The 21,733-nt window shown below is 40.8% G+C and overlaps 1 protein-coding gene across 1 annotated transcript in view; it reads right to left on the bottom strand.

The window, feature by feature from the left end:
- Positions 1-21,733, bottom strand: part of SIRPB2 (signal regulatory protein beta 2) — a 105,595-nt gene that overhangs the window by 26,366 nt on the left and 57,496 nt on the right. Inside the window, exon 4 of the mRNA XM_044090422.1 lies at positions 722-860. Within this exon, the coding sequence (XP_043946357.1) occupies positions 722-860 (139 nt within the window). The remainder of the gene's footprint in view (positions 1-721; positions 861-21,733) is intronic.

Genomic DNA, 21,733 nt, shown 5'->3' with positions numbered 1-21,733 from the left:
AAGGGCAGAGTAGTTTTAATGCCAAGTCTATTTTCATTGTGAGACAGTATTGCTTTGTTTACCAGATGTCTTAGTGTTTGTGCATTGTTGTGCTGTAAAATGTAAAAGTAAAATCCAAATAATCATTGTACAAGTAAAGCAGTATGAACACTAGTGTTTATGGTAAATGGGGCGAAATAGCCAGCTAATGGGACATTGGATGGCTGCAGGGGGACTCTGGTGCCATATTTTGTTTCTGTTTTTCAGTTTGTTTGAAAGTTGGTATCCCACAATTCCATCAGAGTGGGTGGAGTTATGTAAGTAGGTATGCAAATTAGATGTTAATCAGCATACAGATTTGTACCTATTTTTCATGGGCCTTGTCCAGATTTTTGATGTTTCCAGGTTGAGAGGTATGAACCAGAGTCTTTTTTTTTTTTTCATAGTCTGATGAAGTCAGGAAGGGAGAAAAGCAGTTACTGTGAAGTGTGTTGTGAATAAAGTTATACTTTGGATTTTACAACCGCATTATATATTTTTGGGGGGTTTATTTTTTAAGTTTAGTGAAGGTATATGTTTTTGTAAGCTTTCCATGTTGGTAGCATGATATTTTTCCAGTTAATTAATAAATAAAATTTGACATCTCAAGTTAACATGGCAAAAGCTGCAATTGCATTTCCACATTTCAAACATAACACAATACCATGCATCTTTTATGTATTTATTTATTTATTTATATTACCTTTTTGCATGATCCTAGTTTTGTTGATGTCTTCCTTGTTTATCTTAAATGGCTGTACACTTATATTTTTTGTTGGACGTCTTACTTCAGGCTGGTCTTGATTATCATTGGATACACTTCTGTTTTCTAGTGAAGATTTCTGTGGAACACATTTTCAGATCATTATTTATTTATTTATTTTCTAGTAGTCATAGACATCACATTTCAGTGCCTGATTGCACAAACGTTTCACTGGTCTCTGCACCCAGATCAGTCACTCCCATTATTATGCATGGAACATAAGCCTATAAACTTTCGCAAAAATATTTGGACGCCTGAATATAAAGATAAGATCAGGGTCAGTGAGTAGTGGCCTGTAGTGCAGCTGGATAAAGCCCTTATTGTACCCCAGATAACCCATATGGCAGGATGGATACAGGAGCTGAGGATGGGAATGATTTGCTAATGTTGGCCCACCCATCCTGTGGGGTGGGATGCATTCTCTACTCACCGCAATAAGCATGCACTAACCTGGTCAGCTCAGTGTTGCATGGGTTGTGAGCCACTTAGCTGGGATTTTGCATGTGTGCAGATGCACTTGTATATCCTGAGGATAGGGATTTTAGAGGTGGCAAACCCGATGTTAGGGGGACAGGAGTCAAGGCAGTATGATGCTGTAGCAATGTCCTTAATCTACTCATCAGCCCCAGACATGGAGTCAGGTTGGGCTTGCAGGTGGCTAAGGCAAGTCTGGTAGACCCAATGAATAAAAAGACAAGCTGGTCACAGCTGATGTTCAGCTACGAAGGTGAAAATCAGATAGTCAGTGTGGTGCTTTAAATCAAATAATTTTTCATCGGTTAACTTCAGAACACAATGGAATTTTTTTTTTATTGTTTGGTAGAACATTTACCACATTATAGTTAGAAGGAATGTCTACAGTTCTCACAGAAGTTAGTAAAAATACTGTTCTCATCTGCTTTCTATTAATGTTTAACCGCTCTTTACATTACCTGATTTTCATCATCATTAGCCCCCTTTTTTCTGATTTTCTACTTGGTATCAGGATGTTGTTTTAACTGGCACCCTCCCTCTCAGTTAAGTGCTACATTCCTGTCTTCTTCATCATTGATGCCTGACTGTCACAGATCTTCTCTCACACAATCCATCCCCTCTTTGCGGGATGTCCTTCATTTCTACTTGTCCTCTTCCTGTCCATCCCAAATCTTCTTGACCAGATCATGTTCTGCTTTTCTGCACCCATGTCCGACCACCATAATCTGCTTTCATTGATCTTTTCTGCAGCTGGATCTACTTTGTTTCTGCTCTGATGTCCTCATTTCTTCATCTGCCACATAGTATGCATCCTACCACCCATCTCAGGCAGGTCATTTTCATCAGCACTACCTTTCTCATCTGCTCTGCCTCTACTGCCCAGGTTTCTGTATCACACATTAGTACTGGTTGCACCCCTGTTTTGTTCACTTTACTTTTCAGTATATTTGGCATTCTTCTGTCATACACTGCACCTGAAACTCTATGCTAGCTGACTGCAGCCCCTCTAATTCTAGCTTTGACCTCTTCATTCAGACTTCCCTTCTCTTCAACCATCCCTTCCAGATTCTTAAAGATGATAATCTGTTTTTCTCGGCATCTTCTGATTTCTTCCACTTGTTTCCATTACCACTGTCTTATCTGCACTCAGTTTCATCCCATGTGCCTTCAGTTTTGCATTACATTCTCCTATTCTTTGCTGAAGATCTTGTTCAGAATCTGCCTGAAATGCCACATCATCTACATACAGCAACTTTGTTGATCTGCCCCCTCCGTCCTGTTTGCTAATGCAATCTATCACCAGTATGAACAGCAGTTGGCTCAGAGCTAAGCCCCAGTGTATGCCCACTCCCACTGGGAATCCTTCTGTGGGACTGAACACTCTTTTTACTTAAGTCATTGGGTCATTGTACATAGCCTGCATTAATACTATCGATGTTTCTGGGACTTCAAACCACCACAGATCTGTCCAAATTAGTTTTCTTGGGACCTTGTCATATGCTTTCTGCAAGTCTAGGAACATCCAATTGGACTCTTTCCTCATCTCTAGCTTCTTCTCAACTATCTTATTAATTAATAATTGCATTATAGTGTTTGTATGTTATTCTCATGTGATTTATGATTCTATGTAAACATGTATTAATTGAAGCTTTTCTCCCCAGGCCTCTGTTGAGAAAGGACCTGTGTCCAGTTGGACTTTCCTGGTAAACAAATGTAAAATAAAATATAATAAATATCTGTCTCACTGCAGACATTGGGTCAGTTGTGCTGTATCCTGATTTGTATCCAAATAGCTCAACTGCCATCTTACTTTCGTCTACTCTGCGTATTTGCTTATCATTCACCCTCTCCAGAACTTTCATGCAATGTGACAAGAGTTTGATACTTCTGTAGTGCCCACAGTTGTGAATGTCCCCTTTATTATTTTACACTGGCATGAGTATGCTTATTCTCTAGTCATCAGGGATACCCTACTATGAGTACCCCTAGGAGCCTTTCTCCCCTATCTCTCCCAGCATCGTTATCATATCTGCTGTGACCTCATCTGAGCCTGCTACTTTCCTGGACTTCATTTTCCTTAGTGTTGTTCTTACGTCTTCTAGGGTGGGCTCCTCTTCTTCTCTCAGCATAGGCCTTATCTGATGTAGTACAGTTTCTGTGGGATTTTGTTCATTTGCAAGCTGCTGGCTGTTGGAAGTACTCTTTCCATCTGCCTTTGATGCCCTGTGGACTGAGGTTGTTGCTGGCATTCCTTAAGAAGGCTGTCTGACTATCTTCTTTATTGTTCTGCCTTTGTCTTGCAGCCTGAAATAGTTTCTTTGTGCCATCTAGTAACTGACTTTCCAGAAGTTAGTACAGTGCCTCTGATGTCTTGTTCTTTGCTATTGAAACTCTCTTACCCTCTTTTTAGCCAATAAATATTCCCTCATAACCTGGTCCTTCTTTTCTGTCCCCCACTTTTACCTGCACCCCTTGTTTCTTCTTATGACTTCCTGGACTTCTGCATTCCGCCACCAGCTTTCCTTATGTACCTTATTTCCATACCTGGCCTGGCTACATACCTGTTCTGTGGTCCTGACACCTGCTGTCGTGAGGTGCTGCCATTCTTCTTCAGCTCCACCTTTTCCTCTTCTTCTTGAGGTGTTAGAGCCATCACTGATTCCGTGAACTATTATACTTTCTCTCCAGTCAACTTCCAAGGTCTTCAGCCTGGTCTCTGTTGACCTTAGAGACTTCTCTGACCACTTCTTGCACTGATTGTGTCAACTAATGGTTTATGCTGTGGACCAGTTGTTTCTCTGGGGATGACTTTGCAATCACTGATTCTACCCCAGTTCCCTTTCCTTACTAGGAAGAGTTCTACCCGAGTTGCATGTTGGCCATTCTTGTATGTGACTTTGTGAATGTTTCACTTTTTGAACCATGTGTTGGCTACTGTCAAGCCATTGACCAGACAGAAGTCTAGAATGGCCTCTCATTCTTTATTCCTTTTGCCCCACCCATGTGGACCCAGGCAGTCCTCATATTCCATTCTGTCTGCCCTGATGTGAGCATTCAGGTCACCCATAATCAATAACAGTTTCTGTTGTCCTTCTTTTTCTAGTAGGTCCTGCACCTGCTGTCTGAATGCATGCTTCTCTTCAATATCACAACAATGCTATGGAGCATACTGTCCTATCGTTAGACTGGAGTCTGACTGTCATGAGTCTGTCACTAATTCTGCTGACATGCCTCACTGCTTTCTGAAGACTCTCACTCACCACAATTCCCACATAATCTGTAGCCTATCTGACTCCTGAGAAGTGGACTCTGGATCCCAAGCCATGTGGCTTTGCTGTAGAGCTCTTCATTCTTGTCTCCTGGATACATAGGATGCCCAGCCTCCTCCACACCATCATGTTATCCACGCCCAAGCTCCATCCCATCAGTGAACCTACACTGAGTGTAGCAATCCTTATTTAGTGTTTGGCAAGTTGATTGGTTTTATGTCTTGCTTTTGCTCAACAGAGCTATCTCAGGTAACCCAGGCTGGTCAACTGGACACCCGCCGGCCAGCAGCTTATTGACTCAGAGCTACTGGGCTTTATGGCAGGTACACTCTGACCAACAGAGGCACATACAACCCTCTCACTGTTAGCATGGGTCCCTGGCACAAGCCAGAGTAGGCTGGTCCTCAACCCACTTATCACCAGCAAATCCCCATGCCCATTTGATGACATTAGTCAACATGACTGAATCCTCTACAGCCATATTTTAAACCATCGAGTGGCTAGCCCTGTCATGGTGTGCAGTCTGTGGTCCATGTTCTCCTATCTTGAGGATACTGCACACCACAGTAGATGCCCAAATTGTCTGGTCTGTACAGCTCTTCCCCTCTATAGGGTAACATGTAAAATCTGTGCTGCTACCCACAGCTCCATTCATTGGTGAATTTGAGATGGAAACACTCAGCATGTATTTCAGAGGTGGTAGGAACCCTACAGAGACACAGGGCAAACATGCAAACTTTAAACAGGATTGAACCTTGTACCTTTTGCATGTGAGGCAAAGACCTTGACCATTATGCCAAATGGTTGTGTTTTCCTTTATTGCTATTGATGAACTACATTTATCAGGTTTATTTATTTATTTATTTATGTATTTATCTTTTGCTAACCAGGTTATTCCCACTAAGCTGCTGGCTTATTTTCAAGGGACACCAGAGGTGGTATTTTTACTAATGGGGGACATTCGGCAGGACATCTGTGAACTTCCACTATTCTTTTCAGTAGATACCATGGGATCATTTACATTGACATGAGCTACTTTCAACTTAAGCTGATGGATTAATGTCTCATTTGAAAGACAATACTCTCATGACTGCAACACCATCCATATGCTAAACTGCAGTATCATCACTCGAGCTACCTGATGTGGAAACAGAGCCCACAGCCTTCTCAACCAAAGGCTAATGTGCTACCTGTTGCACCACTGATATTGCATGCCATAACTTATGTAGATCATCATTTGTCTAAAGCGCAATTTTCAATACTTATACAGCTTTCAAGTGTTATTAAACCATAATATAAAGGCAACTAAATAATCATTTGTGGAGAAACATATATGATCACAATTTCATGCGTAAATGGAGGGGCAATATGTAGTTCATAAACCATACCCAACAGACAGCCCTTTCATGTTTTTCAAAGATTCAAAGGCACCCAACATTGGAAATCAGTGGAACTCACATACAATTCAATGTGAAGAACTTATGGGCTAGAAATTCCTATAAAGGTCAATATATAAACAAAATGTGGCTCTCTTTACAGGAATTATGATACCAAGACTGGTTTTCCAAGGGTTTTTTTGTTTGTTTGTTTTGATTGTTAGCTTCACTGGAATCCTGTGTGATGTCTCCTCAAGAATGAACAAGCTTGAATTCCTCCACCCCATCCTCCCCACTGCAAAACTGGGTTGTAATCAGGACTTTACGCTGCCTACTGCCAAGCAAGAATAATTACTCTCCTGCATGGCTTGTGAGCACAGATGATTTTGGGGCTGTCCTCAGTTTGTACTGATCTGACCTGCTCAAATCAGTGTTGGTGGGGAGAGAACCATACAGACCTCTACAATATCCAAAGCTTGTTCCCTTTTCCTCATTTTGTCCACTAAATGCTGAGAGGCCTGTCTAAATAGCATCTCCTTCCAGAAAAGGGTACTAAAAATGGCTTTTCTATTCACATGGTTAAAAAATAAGAACCTCTGTAGACACCTTCCACAACCATATACCACAGCCTACTGCCATAGCCAAAATTACAGGGAGTCATTTATATGTCAGCTTTTTCTTGACACCTCATAGTTCACAAATATTTTAACCTTAGCATTCAAAGTCAGAGTCTTTCTAATGTGGGGAGTGGGGGTAGGCATTATTTGAGACAGAGGCAGCAATATCTGGATGTTTTCAGGATTCAAAGACATCATTTCCTGAACCCAAGCATCACTGATGTGATGACACAAGATGATTGCACCTTCTACCTTAGACTCATATTGACATTTTGAGGTGTAGCAAGGGAGCAACAGGCCAGTACATAGAGGGCTTCATCAGACTGAGGCTTTCATCAAGGATTCATAATCTGGGAAGAGCTTTGGGGAGAGAAGGACTCACTATCCGTATCTGCATCAGAATAAGATCCTTTAGATCACCTTTACAGTACATAGAAAGTTCTGGGCTTGGCAGACCTGTACAAGGTTAAAAGATTAATTATATAATTATTGTTAATTTTAATCCTTATCACCCTTAAATGCAATTTAGTAAGAAGTGAATTTATGCTGGCTATGGACCATGCCCCCTTCATAGATTTATAGATGTAGTACTTACAAATGGGCTAATTTTTTGCTGATCCTCCAGCCCTACAATTTTAGGATTAACTATCATCTAGACTGAAAACACCTTAAAATGAAATGGTCTGTCCCAATATACAAGCCCATCCACTGGGGTTTAAACCAATAATTCACTGCTGGAGGGGGGTCCTGTGTTACTGCAGTAGCTGCTGAGACTATTGAGCCAAGAGAACATTATGGCTGTAAGAACCACCGTGCCAGTCTTAAAAAGAAACAGGATCCATTTATGAGATACAGGGGGGCAAAGAATCTGGCAGAGGTAGATTCATATTTTGCTGAACCCTGGGTCAGGAAAGGAGTGTGTCAAGGAGTCTCCAGGGAAGTGAAGTCTGACAGGAGGAAGCAGCCTGGAAATTGCCCCTGTAGCATGAAGTCTGGAACATTTCCCAGAAACATGAAAAGGAAGGGAGATGTTAAGTGAGACTTTTACATACCATTGCACGTAAAAGCTTATTCGGTGATTGTAAGCTGTAATTTATCTTTTTAATTCTCCTTGAATAATTTCTGCAAGGATGAATAGCTTTGCTCAAGCTGTTAATTAGAGATGGATATTAGTTTTGCTTCATTTACCTTGTTTGCTGCAAGAAAGAAGGTTTTCAAATGTGTCATATAAATAAAGTTACTACTCATACTCAGAAGGCTGTTTACCACCAGTAACACTATTAAATCAATGCAACGTGCACAGATAAATGAGAGTAAAATAGAACAAGGCTCAGTAAACTGACAGCAACAGTTTACGTGCAAATCATGTTTATAACAACTGTAGTGAACTTGTAGGAACCAAAGGTAGATGTGTGTCTATTCTTAAAATAACATCTCATCTCCAGACTCATTAGACAAGATAGCAACCTGGAACCACTCCACATCGAACAAACTATGAATAAAATTACTTATCACATGACTGATGACTCCATGAACCCCTCTATGTCCACTTCAACCCATACCTCATGCCTAACTAGCATGGAGTCCATATGAATTAAATCAAAACACCATTCTCCTAGGAGACTTCAACTGTCCCTCTATAGACTTATGTAGCTTCAAACATGCTTGCACAAATTTCTTGGGACTGCATCAATGCAAACTCTGTGGGCCAGTTAGTCCATACCCAACCAGGTACAATAAAGTCCTGAACTTGGTCTTTACAAGTATGAGGCAGCTTTTCTCTCTAGCAATTCTAACCTCTCCCCTGGTCAGATTGGACCACAAGTTAGTCACAGTCACCTTGGGGTTGAGGCTAGAAACATTCTCCAATACCTTAGTCTTCAAAAACTATGCAAAGGCCAGTTTACTAAAACTGAGTGATGACCCGGTTAAATGGTGACCCACCACCATGATGACTCCATTGCTTATGCATAATCCTTTATTTGCAAAGTCCACGTGCATGTAAATAGCTGCATAGATGCATCTGCCCCTCCTCAAAAATAAATAAAACAGCAAATTCAATAATAAACCCCAGTGGTGGAACCCTAATATAAGCAGAATCTATAATAAAAAAAAAGAAAAAAAAACTCATTGCACACAAAAATAAGTCTAATTCTCAAGTATCTAAAAATGTCTTGCTATACTAAGAAAGGGGAACTCTGCATCTTGATGAAATCAGCCCAACAATAAGCCTTCTCTAACTTTAGAAATCTCAGAAACAATGCCTAGCACTGCATAGATCTAGTAGCTAATGATACTACATACTCAAACCAATAGGACAAAGCCAATCTACTAGCAAATAAATTTACCTTAAACTTCAGATACCCACCCACCTTCCCTAATCAGATACCTGCTTCTAGAGCCCCCACATATCTCCAAAGAACAAGTCCTCAAGATATTATATAAGGCCAAGAACACAGCTTCTATGGGACCAGATAACATGCCAGAATGTCTTCTGGTTAGCCTGAATCAGGACCTGTTAAACCATCTGCTGAAATCATTCAACATCAGCCTTCAAACAGGCTTTGCACCGAACAAATGGAAGACAACAACAGTCACCCCCCCCCCCCAATACAAGGACGGGGAATCTAGTGACTCACAGTGTCACAGACCCATAAGTCTGACCACCTTCATTTGTAAGGCTATGAAAAGGATAATTATGGATTTAATAAACAATGATATAGCTAACCTACAAATCCTTGAGCCTGGCCACTTTGGTTTGTCAAGGGCAGATCCTGCCTACTTGACCTTGTCAATTTCTTTCAGAAGAGGCAATGGATGAGGGGAAATTCTGTATATACCTCATATCTAGATCTTGCCAAGGCAAATACCTCATATCTAGATATCACCAAGCTCCAGAATTACCTGTTCTAAAGACAAAGTTTGCCAGTGATATAAATAAGACTTGCTGGAGAAAAAGGTATGTATCCCAGAGACTACTCCTTCTCTGGAACAGGCTCCCATCCATATGAAGCAGAGTTCCTCCCTAACCCAATTCAAGTGCAATTTGGACAATTGGATGGGAAGCTAGAAATTAATCCCTGGCTTGGTGCCTATGTCTCTAATGCACACAGGTAATCTGTAAATTGTTCATCTCCCAGGCCCATACTTACACTTATCAAGGGTATCAGAACTTGTCAAAGATTTGGGATGCATGACTAGGCTTGAAAAAGCCCTTGTGGTCATTATCCTAGTAAACACCTATGAACCTATGAACTAATACCATTCCACATTCATGTATTTTTAATAAATTGTCCCAGCTAAATATTAATCTCTATGTGGCCCTGCGGATAGCAAACTGTCTCACAAATAGAACACATGAAATTAAGGTGGGTGTCTCCTTCTCCACCAAATGTTTTGTCCACTGCAGTATACCTATGACTCTGTCCTTGGGCTACTCCTGTTTGGCATTTACTTCTTGGAAGTCAAAGCTAATGGTAAAGGGTTATGGTTGACCATGTTTGATAACTGTAAGCTCGATGCTATTATTATCTCTCCAGGGGACATAAAGATCCTCCAAGAGGGGCTTTCCCAAACAAATAGTAGTGCCAAAACATGGACTAAAACTAAATGCCAAAAAATGTATAATGGTATCATTCTGTAAGCATAATGTCCCCTGCAACTATCACAGTGATAACATACCCTTTGAAATTGATCTCCAGTAGTTAGTGACCTGAGAACACATGCAGACAGTGACCTGTCCTTTGATCACCGTGTATCCACTATGGTAAGCATGCTATTTTTCATTGGGCACTTTATCAGTAAGGGTATGGTACCCAAGTTGGGGAGGTCATTATCCCACTGTATTTGGAACTTATTAGGACAATCATGGAGTATAATGCCCCCTTTGTCATGTACCTGTCCAAACACTTAACACCACTTGAATAGCCCTAACATTTTCTCACCAAGAAAATCAAGGATCTAAATCACAAGAATTATATTGTTTATCTCAAAGGCTTGTTCTTATTCTTTGTACCATGCAGACTGCTGATGGGTGACATTTGCCTTGCATACAGAGCCTCATCAGACCCTATCCTCTCATAACTACTGCACATCTGGAAGTCCAATGGTAACGAAAACATACGCTCAGGCGATCTTCATCTCTTCTTCAACATGAATAGAACATGTTGGTGGGATAGATATGCATTCCAAAGAATTCCACTTCTTTGGAATTGCCTTCCTTTCCACATAAACTTTTCTCTTATTCTATTTAAATGTCGTCTGGACAAATGGATGGGAAATCACAAATGAATCCATAGAGAAGCACCCTCATCCTTTACAGAAAAGGGGCAACTTGTGAATGTTTTATCACTCTTGGGTATTTCATATATTATTTATAAGGGGGGAAAACTTCATGGGAGTGCCTAGCTAGATTTTTAAATATCCTTTTGGGTCAATAGCCTAATAAGAAGCTAGGAACCTGTGACCGAGGAGCTGTCACTGAAAGTCAGACACAAGTTAGTGATGTTAGAAGAAAAGGAGGGGAGAGAAATCTAATTGTTTTGTCATATGCAGGTGATGCATGTTAATCTCTGAGGATAAAGAAGCAGCAACAACAGCTATAATGGAGATAATCGAGGATTTTAAACAAATGGCTGGATGTGGGTAGAACAAAAAAAGATCATGTTAGTGAGAATAGGAAGTGGAAAGGGAGGAACAGGTGAAATAAAAGAGGCATGGTCTTCCACATACTTAGGGCTTTATGCTAAGCCACTGTGAGAGAGGGAGAGAGACAGAGAGACCTGGAGTAAGTTAAAAAAATAAGGGCTAAAAGATGCTTTTTGATGGGTGGGGGGGGGTCATATACAATGCATGGAGGAGTTAATGCAGCCAGGATTATGATACTACAGGGAATCTCCTACCTACTCTACATCATACAAATAGATCAAGGGACAAACGTCTACAACAAAAAAAAAACATAGCCGACTGGGTTGGGAAAGGTAAGAGAAAAAAAGTGAGCAGAGCAAACATGATAACAAATAGGACAAGGGAGCCCGCAGAACTCATGCATATTTTTTATATATGTGTAACATCATTCTCTGGATAGAAATACAGAGCAAGGGAGAGGGGCACATAGAGAAGCTTAATAAAAGACAAGAATGAAGTGGCATTTAAAGAAATGAGTGCACTAAAGGGGGGTGGGAGCAAGGATAGGGAAAAAAATGAAGAAATCTTAAAAAAAAAATGTAATAGCTCAAGAGAAAGATTTGGTACACATAGAAACAAATGACAGAGAAAGATTCAAAACAACTGAGGCGCTAGTGCAAAAACACTGGATACCAGAGGCCCAGTTGCGGAACCAGTTGGACCTCAGGAAATCCTATATAAAAGAAAGGAAAGGACAAACAGAGACAGAATGACATCTTAGAGAAAATGAAAGTGGCAAAGGAGCCAAAGGACCAAAATTATTTGCAAGAGCTAAGAGCAAGAAGGGGCAAAGGTCTAAATATAGGGAATGTGAGAGAATTGAGAAAGTGAAGCAGGAAGGATGGGGGCTGCAGGATTCTACCAGAATACAATTCTGGGAGTGGGTCACATATAGAAAGTATACAAAGCAGGAGATCAGAGCTTGAGAGTGATACAAATATGACATCTGACACCCAAGAGATTGGTAAAGCAAGATAGAAAGGACAATAGATGTTGGAAATGCCAAAAGCAAGAGACAGGAATGATGCATGTGTGCTGTGACTGTGGGTGGGAACAAGAGGTCTGTAAGATGGCATAGAAGATCTGGGGAGATAATATTTCAATAGGAAGTGAGGCAGAATTGGGAGTTTTATATATATATATATATATATATATCTGTGGAATAAAGAAAGAGGGTAGCATCTGGGAAGAAAGAGAAATGAAAATTATCTGACTGCTGGGTACAAAAGTTAATAACAGAATCAATCAAAGATGGAAGGGTAAAAGTAATGCAGGAGGATGGATTATACATGAGGTTACCAGACATGGGGATAAGATGCCAAAAGCTGTATAAAATAAGGAATGAAGTGGGGAAACTGAAATAACACTGGAAAGAAATATTACCATTAGTGAAAATCTTACCAAGAGGAAGGGGTAGGCTCACATCAAAGGCACCACACAGCAAACTGGTGGGAGGATGGCATAATGGTCAAGGTGTTTACCTTGCAGGCACAAGGTGCAGGGTTTGATTCTCACATGGGGTAATTGGCTAGGTTTAAAATGGCCGACGAGGGCAGTTAGCCTAGTACTAATCTATGAACCTAAAAGGGAACCCAAGGTAGGAGGGAAATAGGGATCAGGGAGGAAACAAATCACCCAATCGCTGATGAGATACGGTTCGACATGCATGAGGCGTACACAGGAATGTCATAGTCTATGGAGTAAATACAGTTTTAATGACGAAGCTAAAAAGAAAGTATCAAAAAAATAAGGGAAAGTGAAATTAAAAATAGAGAAAGAACGTGTTATAAGAATCAAAAAAATGAAAAAGAGTTTTCATATATACTGAGGGAAGGAAAAATGCTATGACATTGCTGCAAAGGTTCATTATGAACCGAAGAAAATGCAGTCAGAGTAAGAGTAAAATATGTACCCTAAGCAAACGTATCACCCCTGAAATACGTACCCTAAGCAATCGTATCACCCCTGAAATACGTACCCTAAGCAATCGTATCACCCCTGAAATACGTACCCTAAGCAATCGTATCACCCCTGAAATATGTACCCTAAGCAAACATATCACTCCTGAAATATGTACCCTAAGCAAACATATCACCCCTGAAATATGCACCCTAAGCAAACGTATCACCACTGAAATATGTACCCGAAGCAAACGTATCACCCCTGAAATATGTACCCTAAGCAATCGTATCACCCCTGAAATATGTACCCTAAGCAAACGTATCACCCCTGAAATACGTACCCTAATAAATCGTATCACCCCTGAAATATGTACCCTAAGCAATCGTATCACCCCTGAAATATATACCCTAAGCAAATGTATCACCCCTGAAATATGTACCCTAAGCAAACGTATCACCCCTGAAATATGTACCCTAAGCAATCGTATCACCCCTGAAATATGTACCCTAAGCAATCGTATCACCCCTGAAATATGTACCCTAAGCAATCGTATCACCCCTGAAATATATACCCTAAGCAAACGTATCACCCTGAAATCGCCTAAGCAATCGTATCACCCCTGAAATATGTACCCTAAGCAATCGTATCACCCCTGAAATATGTACCCTAAGCAAACGTATCACCCCTGAAATATGCACCCTAAGCAATCGTATCACCCCTGAAATATGTACCCTAAGCAAACGTATCACCCATGAAATATGTACCCTAAGCAAATGTATCACCCCTGAAATATGTACCCTAAGCAAACGTATCACCCCTGAAATATGTACCCTAAGCAAATGTATCACCCCTGAAATACGTACCCTAAGCAATCGTATCACCCCTGAAATATGTACCCTAAGCAAACGTATCACCCCTGAAATATGTACCCGAAGCAAACATATCACCCCTGAAATACGTACCCTAAGCAATCGTATCACCCCTGAAATATGTACCCTAAGCAATCGTATCACCCCTGAAATATGTACCCTAAGCAATCGTATCACCCCTGAAATATGTACCCTAAGCAATCGTATCACCCCTGAAATACGTACCCTAAGCAATCGTATCATCCCTGAAATATGTATCCTAAGCAAACGTATCACCCCTGAAATATGTACCCTAAGCAAACGTATCACCTCTGTAGTCACAAAAGAAAAAGAGAGGAAATACCATAGTGACAGGGCAAAAAGTGAACAGGGGCCAATGTAGTCACTCTCTCTGAAACATGGTTCAAACCACATAACACTGATAAAGAATTTCTCCCTCCTGGATACAACATTCTACGCCTTGACCATACACATAAAAAAGGTGGAGGTATAGCCATTATGTACTCTGACCACATCATAGTATCTCCCCTCAGCAACCCTCTCCCCTCTTTTCCACCTTCTAAACTTACTATCGCCAAATGCCAACTCAATGTCGATAAAACCATAACCGTAGTTGCTATTTACATACCTCCTGGCGATAATATACCAGTACTAGAACAAATTGTTTGCTGGCTATCCAATCACATAGCTAACAAATCCATTATACTGGGTGATGTCAACATTAGTTGGCAAACCCTCAGCTCTAACTCCCCTTCCACCAGTATTAACCTATATGGATACACCCAAATTATGTCCTCCCCCACTTTCCATAGTAAACCCTCCAACACCAGTTTTATTCCAAACTGGATTCTAGTATCTCATCCTAACCTCTACCACCACCGTGAATCCCTATCTGATTCCATCAGTGACCACTCTCCAGTACGAGTGCTAAGATTCTCCTCTCTCCTCTCCAGACCACACAAATACAAAGAATGTCATAGACTGAGCAACTTCAACCCTGTAACATTTAACAATACCCTCTCCTCTATAGACTGGTCATTCCTCTCATTTGTACCCCTAGATGAGACTGTTATACAATTCAGGTGAATCTTTCTCAACACTCTAAAGTCTCTTGCTCCTCCCAGAACCATAATGTTCTCCTTGGCTCACCAACTCCACTCAATCACTTATCCACAACAGAGATTCTGCCTGGAAACTCTGGTGTAAATCTAATTCTCCCTCACACTACCAAAAATACAGAGAACTCCGCCACCTAGCCAAAAAAAACACACAAACTCTGCCAAAAAGAACTTTTACCACACACCTCCATCCACTGATTGCAGATACCTCAGGAATTTTTTTAATTCTATTGACCAAATTCTCCACTCAGGTAACCACTCTACTTCTAACCATTGCCCTAATAACACACCCCAAGAAACTGCATCCCCTTTCAGTTCCTACTTCATTGATACCATCAGCAAACTCATGCAAACCTCCAACCCTACCAACCCCTCACCTCCCATTGCCCTCCCTCTGCAACAAAATCACTTCTCACTAAATCCTATTCCTACTAGCTATATTAAAAATCTCCTTCTAAAGCTCAAACCGTTTCCCCAGCTGTAGATCACCTGCTATCTTTCTTCCTCAAGGTAGCTGCTAACGCTATCTCTCTTCCCATTTCCATCCTCATAAATTTCTCTGTTAGTCAATCCACAGTTCTTTTTCTCTGGAAAACAAATTCTATTCCATTCCTATCCACAAAGGTGTAAACTCCATAGAGCTTTCTAATTATCAACCTACTGCCATACTGTCTCCCCTCTCCAAAATTCTTGAACACTGTGTTCACAAACAAATCATGACCTAGATTACTCTACAAAACCTGATCACCCCAACCCAGCACTGCTTCCACCCTCACCACAGCACCACTACTGCACTCATCTCTTTTACAAACTCCATCTCCCAGGCCAGGGACAATAACAAACTTGTATCCTGTCTCTTTCTTGACCGCTACAAAGCCTTTGACACTGTCTCTCATCCCATTCTTCTTGCCAAACTTTCTCAACCATCTATTGGTTTTATAGCTACCTTACCAACAGACAACAATCTGTGAAATGGCTCTCTGCTCTCTCCCCCTTTCTCCCTGTCAAAATGAGAGTGCCACAAGGCTCTCTTCTATGTCCCCTTCTCTTTAACATAGTCACAAACCAACTCTATACATCCTGTCACAGTCATCTCTTATAAAGTATCTAGATGACTCTAACATCATCTCCATCACAGATAACCCCTCTGATCTACTATCCTTGACACAAGAGTCTTTCAACCTCACAGAGTCACGGCTTACTAACAACCAACTTATACTTGACCCCAAACGTCTAAACTTCTATTCTTCCTCTCTAGATCCTTCTCTCATCTCAAATCCTCATTTTCCATCTCTTCCCTAAATAAAACAATCATCAAACTGATAACCCACACAAAGCTCCTTGGAGCAATCATAGACGACCAACTTCAATTTGACCTTCATGTACTTCACTGTATAAAGAAAACAGATCTAAAACTCGACCTGCTGTACAGAAACAAAAGGTTCCTCACACCTGATTCAAGAATCTCACTTGCTGAAGCATACCTTCTCTCTAACCTGTTCTACAGCTCACAAATCCTAACAAACCTGCTGTCCTCTCTTCATTCCAAACTAGAAGACACCTACAATAAAGTTGCTTGATTTGCTGCCAATCTCCCCTCTAAACCCACCACTGTCACACTCTAAAGACACTCGACTTGTTAGAATTTCCTCATCGCTCTTGCTTTCTCAACTTTTCATAATCTGCTCTATCCTAAATAAGTCCTCATCCTACCCTAACATCTCCACACTAGTTTCCCTATATACCCCCCTCATCTCCTCCGAAGCAGAGACCAATGTCTCTTACAGATATATAAACCCTAAAACACTTTTGGCCAGAATCTTTACAGTTACTTCCCTGCTCTATCTTGGAATAAGCTTCCCATGACCCTCTGAACTATTATCTTGGCCCATGTTTTTAAGAAAGCTCTCAAAAATCACCTGTCCAGTACCTGGATCTGTCATTATAATCATCCCACCTGAACTTTGTTTCTTCCTCAACACACCTTCCCCACACCTCACCTCTATGCCTCCCCATCTTCTACTCATCCGTCCACTAACCTTTCAATAATTAACTCCTCCTGTTACATGATAGTCTCTTAATTCTGCCTATCCTCCTGCACTACCTAGCACCTGTCTCCAACCACCTGCCCTCTATGAACAGCTTGGCTCTAAAAATAAAAAAAAACAAAAAAAATATATGTTTTTTTTCAATACCTCCTGTAACCATATGTAAACGTGTTTCAAAATGCTCTGCTGTCCCTGGCAATCACTCAAACATCGTCCTACTTCCAGTCAGATATGCTACTACCATTCCAAAATGTCTATAGTCTCCATAACTGTATGTAAATGCCTCAATAACTGCTTTTTTCATCCTTCTTGAATTTTGTAATAGCTGTTGCATAATGATTTTCTACACTGAAGTGTATATTCCGGTTATAAAAATTGATGCTAATTTTGTTTTGTGGAGCTTTTCCTCCCAGGTCTACGCTGAAAAAGGGCAATTAGCTCAGTCAGACTATCCTGGTCAACAAACGTCAAATAAATAAGAATACTTGTGAAATAATGTATCGTCAAAATAATTAAATGCAAAAGGCACATTATATTACTACTCAAAATATAAAAAAATGCAAAGTTTACAAAACAGCCAAGATAAGTAATACAAAGTCCTGCTTTTTATTATTCATGGGTTGCATTTGCAACATAGGGTTTGTATCAAATGTAATTAAATACTAATTTGGATGAAGAAATAAGCACAAATAGAAAAATATTGATTGAATTTGAAAGGAAGCCATGAAAACATATTCATGAATGTTATCTATCCAGAACATAAAGTGCCTTTACAAAGTGAATGATTCATATTTGTGCATAAGCATTCTAATATAGTACTTGCGTAAGCAGTTTTAATAAAAAATATGAAGGTATAAATCATGTTTTATAACTTTTTCAAGTTATTAATGGGAGCCATGATAATGTAGTCAAAACACTTGCATGTGTTCTGAAATAAGTAATAATTCTAAAGCAGTGGCTTTTAGCTTTGAAAACACAGTGAAAATAATTTATTTCCAGTGGGTTACCTTAAAGCAATAGTACATGCCAGAGGCCAGCAGGTGCAATATAGTTAGTAATATTTCAAAGTAAATTTGCTCATATTCAGAATCCTTCCTAGATATACTACATCTCAGAAACTATAAACTGTTACAATCTGACTAATTGGTCGGATACTTTATCATAACAATGAGCTTCATTCTGTAGTCCTTGGTTTGCATCCCTCTGTCTGCACTTGTAGGCAGTGTTACAATGACCACTCTCACTTAACCGTATAATGTTGTACGTTGTCCACGAAAAGACTCTTGTGCTTAATAGTCTAATTTACTGAAAAATTATTAAAAAACTAAAGGACTATGACTAAGTCCCTGATCATTATCAATTTATTTGTTCAACATGTGGATGTCAAGAAATAACGGAGAACTTCTCTTAGCTGCACTGTTGAAGTGAATCCCATCATCCATACTGAGAACACATGACCAGTGAGTTATAACTGGAGTGACTTGTTCATAATTTTTTGTAGAACATGGAGCTTGAGCTGCCCTGATGTATTACTAATTACAGAAAATGTGTACAAGTGTGAAGCATTTTACAGATCTGAAAACTGAAATACTTAGTTCTGTCACACAATGCCAGACTTTTCACCTCAAAAGAACAAATGTGTTAAAATCTGTTGAGACACTTTGCTCTGCCCGCCATACTTTTGCTTGTTTCTTTGTTAGGGTGCATGTGCGTGTGCGTGTGCGTGTGCGTGTGCGTGTGTGTGTGTGTGTGTGTGTGTGTGTGTGTGTGTGTGTGTGTGTGTGTGTGTGTGCGTGTGTGTGTGTGTGCGTGTGTGCGTGTGTGTATGTGCTCATGTGCGTGCATGCATGGCTGGTTGGCATTTGTCTGTGTGTGTGTGTGTGTGTGTGTGTGTGTGTGTGTGTGTGTGTGTGTGTGTGTGTGTGTGTGTGTGTGTGTATCACAGAGAATGAACAGATAGACAGGCAGACAAAAAGGTAAACAGAGTGCTGTGTTTTACAGTTTTTAAAACCATTTATCTTTGCACTGCTGATTTGTGATGATTTGCAAAGCGACTATTAATTCCTTAGCATTATAAAATATCTTAACAGCACTGAAAGGAGCTAAGCAACAGTTCAAGCACATTTCTTTTTAACAAGCTTATCTTTTTCTCAGAATTAGAGTGCAATCACAGCACTTCATGTACAACAAAATAATAGTCTCCTTATTCTTCTGCTTCTCCTTCTTCTCCTTCTCCTTCTCCTCCTCCTCCTCCTTCTCCTCCTTCTTGCTGCTCCCGTTAGGAGTTGCCACAGCAGATCATCTGTTTCCATTTTTTCCTGTCCTCTGCATCTTGCTCTGTCACACCAACCACCTGCATGTCCTCTCTCACCACATCCATAAACCTTATCTTACGCCTTCCTCTTTTCCTGTCACCTGGCAGCTTCATCCTTAGCATCTTTTTCCCAATATACCCAGCATCCCTCCTCAGCACATGTCCAAATCAATGCAATCTTGCCTTTCTGACTTTGTCTCCAAACCTTCCAACCTGGGCTGACCCTCTAATATACTGATTCCTAATCCTATTCACCTCGTCACACCCAGTGCAAATCTTAACATCTTTAATTCTGCCACGTCCAGCTCTGACTCCTGCCTTTTTGTCAATGCCACTTTCTCCAACCCATGTAACATAGCTGGTCTCACTACCCTCTTGTAGACCTTCCCTTTCACTATTACTGGTCCTCGTCTGTCGCAAATCACTCCTGACACTCTTCTCCACCCACTCCACCCTGCCTGTACTCTCTTCTTCACCTCTCTTCCACACTCACCATTACTCTGAACTGTTGATCCCAAGTATTTAAACTCATCCACCATTGCCAACTCTACTCCCTGCATCCTCACCATTCCTCTATCCTCCCCTTCATTCACACACATATATTCTGTCTTAGTCCTCCTGACCTTCATTCCTCTTCTCTCTAGAGCATATCTCCACCTCTCCAGTGTCTCCTTCACCTGTTCCCTACTCTCACTACAGATCACAATGTCATTTGAAAACATCATAGTCCATGGGGACTCCTGTCGAATCTCGTCTGTCAACCTGTCCATCACCATTGCAAATAAGAAAGGGTACAGAGCTGATCCTTGAGGTAATCCCACCTCCACCTGAAATGCATTTGTCACTCCCACCACAGAACTCACCGCTGTCACACTACCATCGTACATATCCTGTACCACTCTTACATACTTCTCTGACACTCCCGACTTCCTCTAACAATACCACAACTCCTCTCTAGGCACCCTGTCATATGCTTTCTCTAAGTCCACAAAGACACAATGCAACTCCTTCTGACCTCTGTACTTCTCCATCAACACTCTCAGAGCAAACATCACATCTGTAGTGCTCTTTCCTGGCATGAAACCATACTGCTGATCACTAATCATCACCTCCCTTCTTAACCTAGCTTCCACTACTCTTTCCCATAATTTCATGCTGTGACTGATCAATTTAATCCCCCTGTAGTTACTATAGCTCTGCACATCACCCTTATTCTTAAAAATTAGTACCAAAACACTTTTTCTCCATTCCTCAGGCATTCTCGCACTTTTCAAGATTTCATTAAACAATCTAGTTAAAACTCCACTGCCATTTCATCTAAACACCTCCATGCTTCCATAGGTAAGTCATCTGGGCCAACAGCCTTTCCATTCTTCATCCTCTTCATAGCTATCCTTACTTCCTCCTTGCTAATCCACTGCACTTCATGATTCACAATTCACACATTATCCAACCTTCTCTCCCTCTCATTTTCTTCATTCATCAGCCCCTCAAAGCACTCTTTCCATCTGCTCAACACACTCTCCTCAATTGTGAGTATGTTTCCCTCGTTATCCTTTATCACCTTTACCTGCTGCACATCTTTACTAGCTCGGTCACTCTGTCTAGCCAATCGGTACAGGTCCTTTTCTCCCTCCTTAGTGTCCAACCATTTATACAACTCTTCATACGCCTTATCCTTAACCTTCACCACCTCTCTCTTTGCCATGCACCTCATCTCCTTATACTCTTGTCTACTTTCTTCATCTCTCTGACAATCCCACTTCTTCTTTGCCAACCTCTTTCTCTGTATACTGTCCTGTACTTCTTCATTCCACCACCAGGTCTCTTTGTCCTCCTTCCCCTTTCTAGATGTCATACCAAGCACCTTTCTAGCCATCTCCCTTACTAGCTCTGCTGTAGTTACCCAGCTATTCGGTAACTCTTCAATGCCACCCAGTGCCTGTCTTAACTCTTCCCTGAACTCCACCTCGCAATTACCTTTTTTCAATTTCCACCATTTGATCCTTGGTGCTGCCCTCACACTCCTCCTCCTCTTCTTGATCACCAACGTCATCATACAAACCACCATCCTCTGCTGCCTAACTACACTTTCCCCTGCCATCACTTTACAGTCTCCAATCTACTTCAGACGGGCCCTTCTACATAAGATATAATCCACATGTATGCATCTTCCTCCACTCTTGTATGTCACCCTATGCTCCTCCCTCTTGTTAAAATACGTATTCACCACAGCCATGTCCATCCTTTTTGCAAAATCCACTACGATCTGACATTCT

This window comes from Protopterus annectens, chromosome 12.part0 (assembly GCF_019279795.1).
Source record: "Protopterus annectens isolate FY-2018-M chromosome 12.part0, PAN1.0, whole genome shotgun sequence".
Lineage (NCBI taxonomy): Eukaryota > Metazoa > Chordata > Ceratodontiformes > Protopteridae > Protopterus > Protopterus annectens.
Note: the sequence above shows the minus strand (reverse complement) of the source record. Positions and strands in the feature narration are given on the sequence as shown.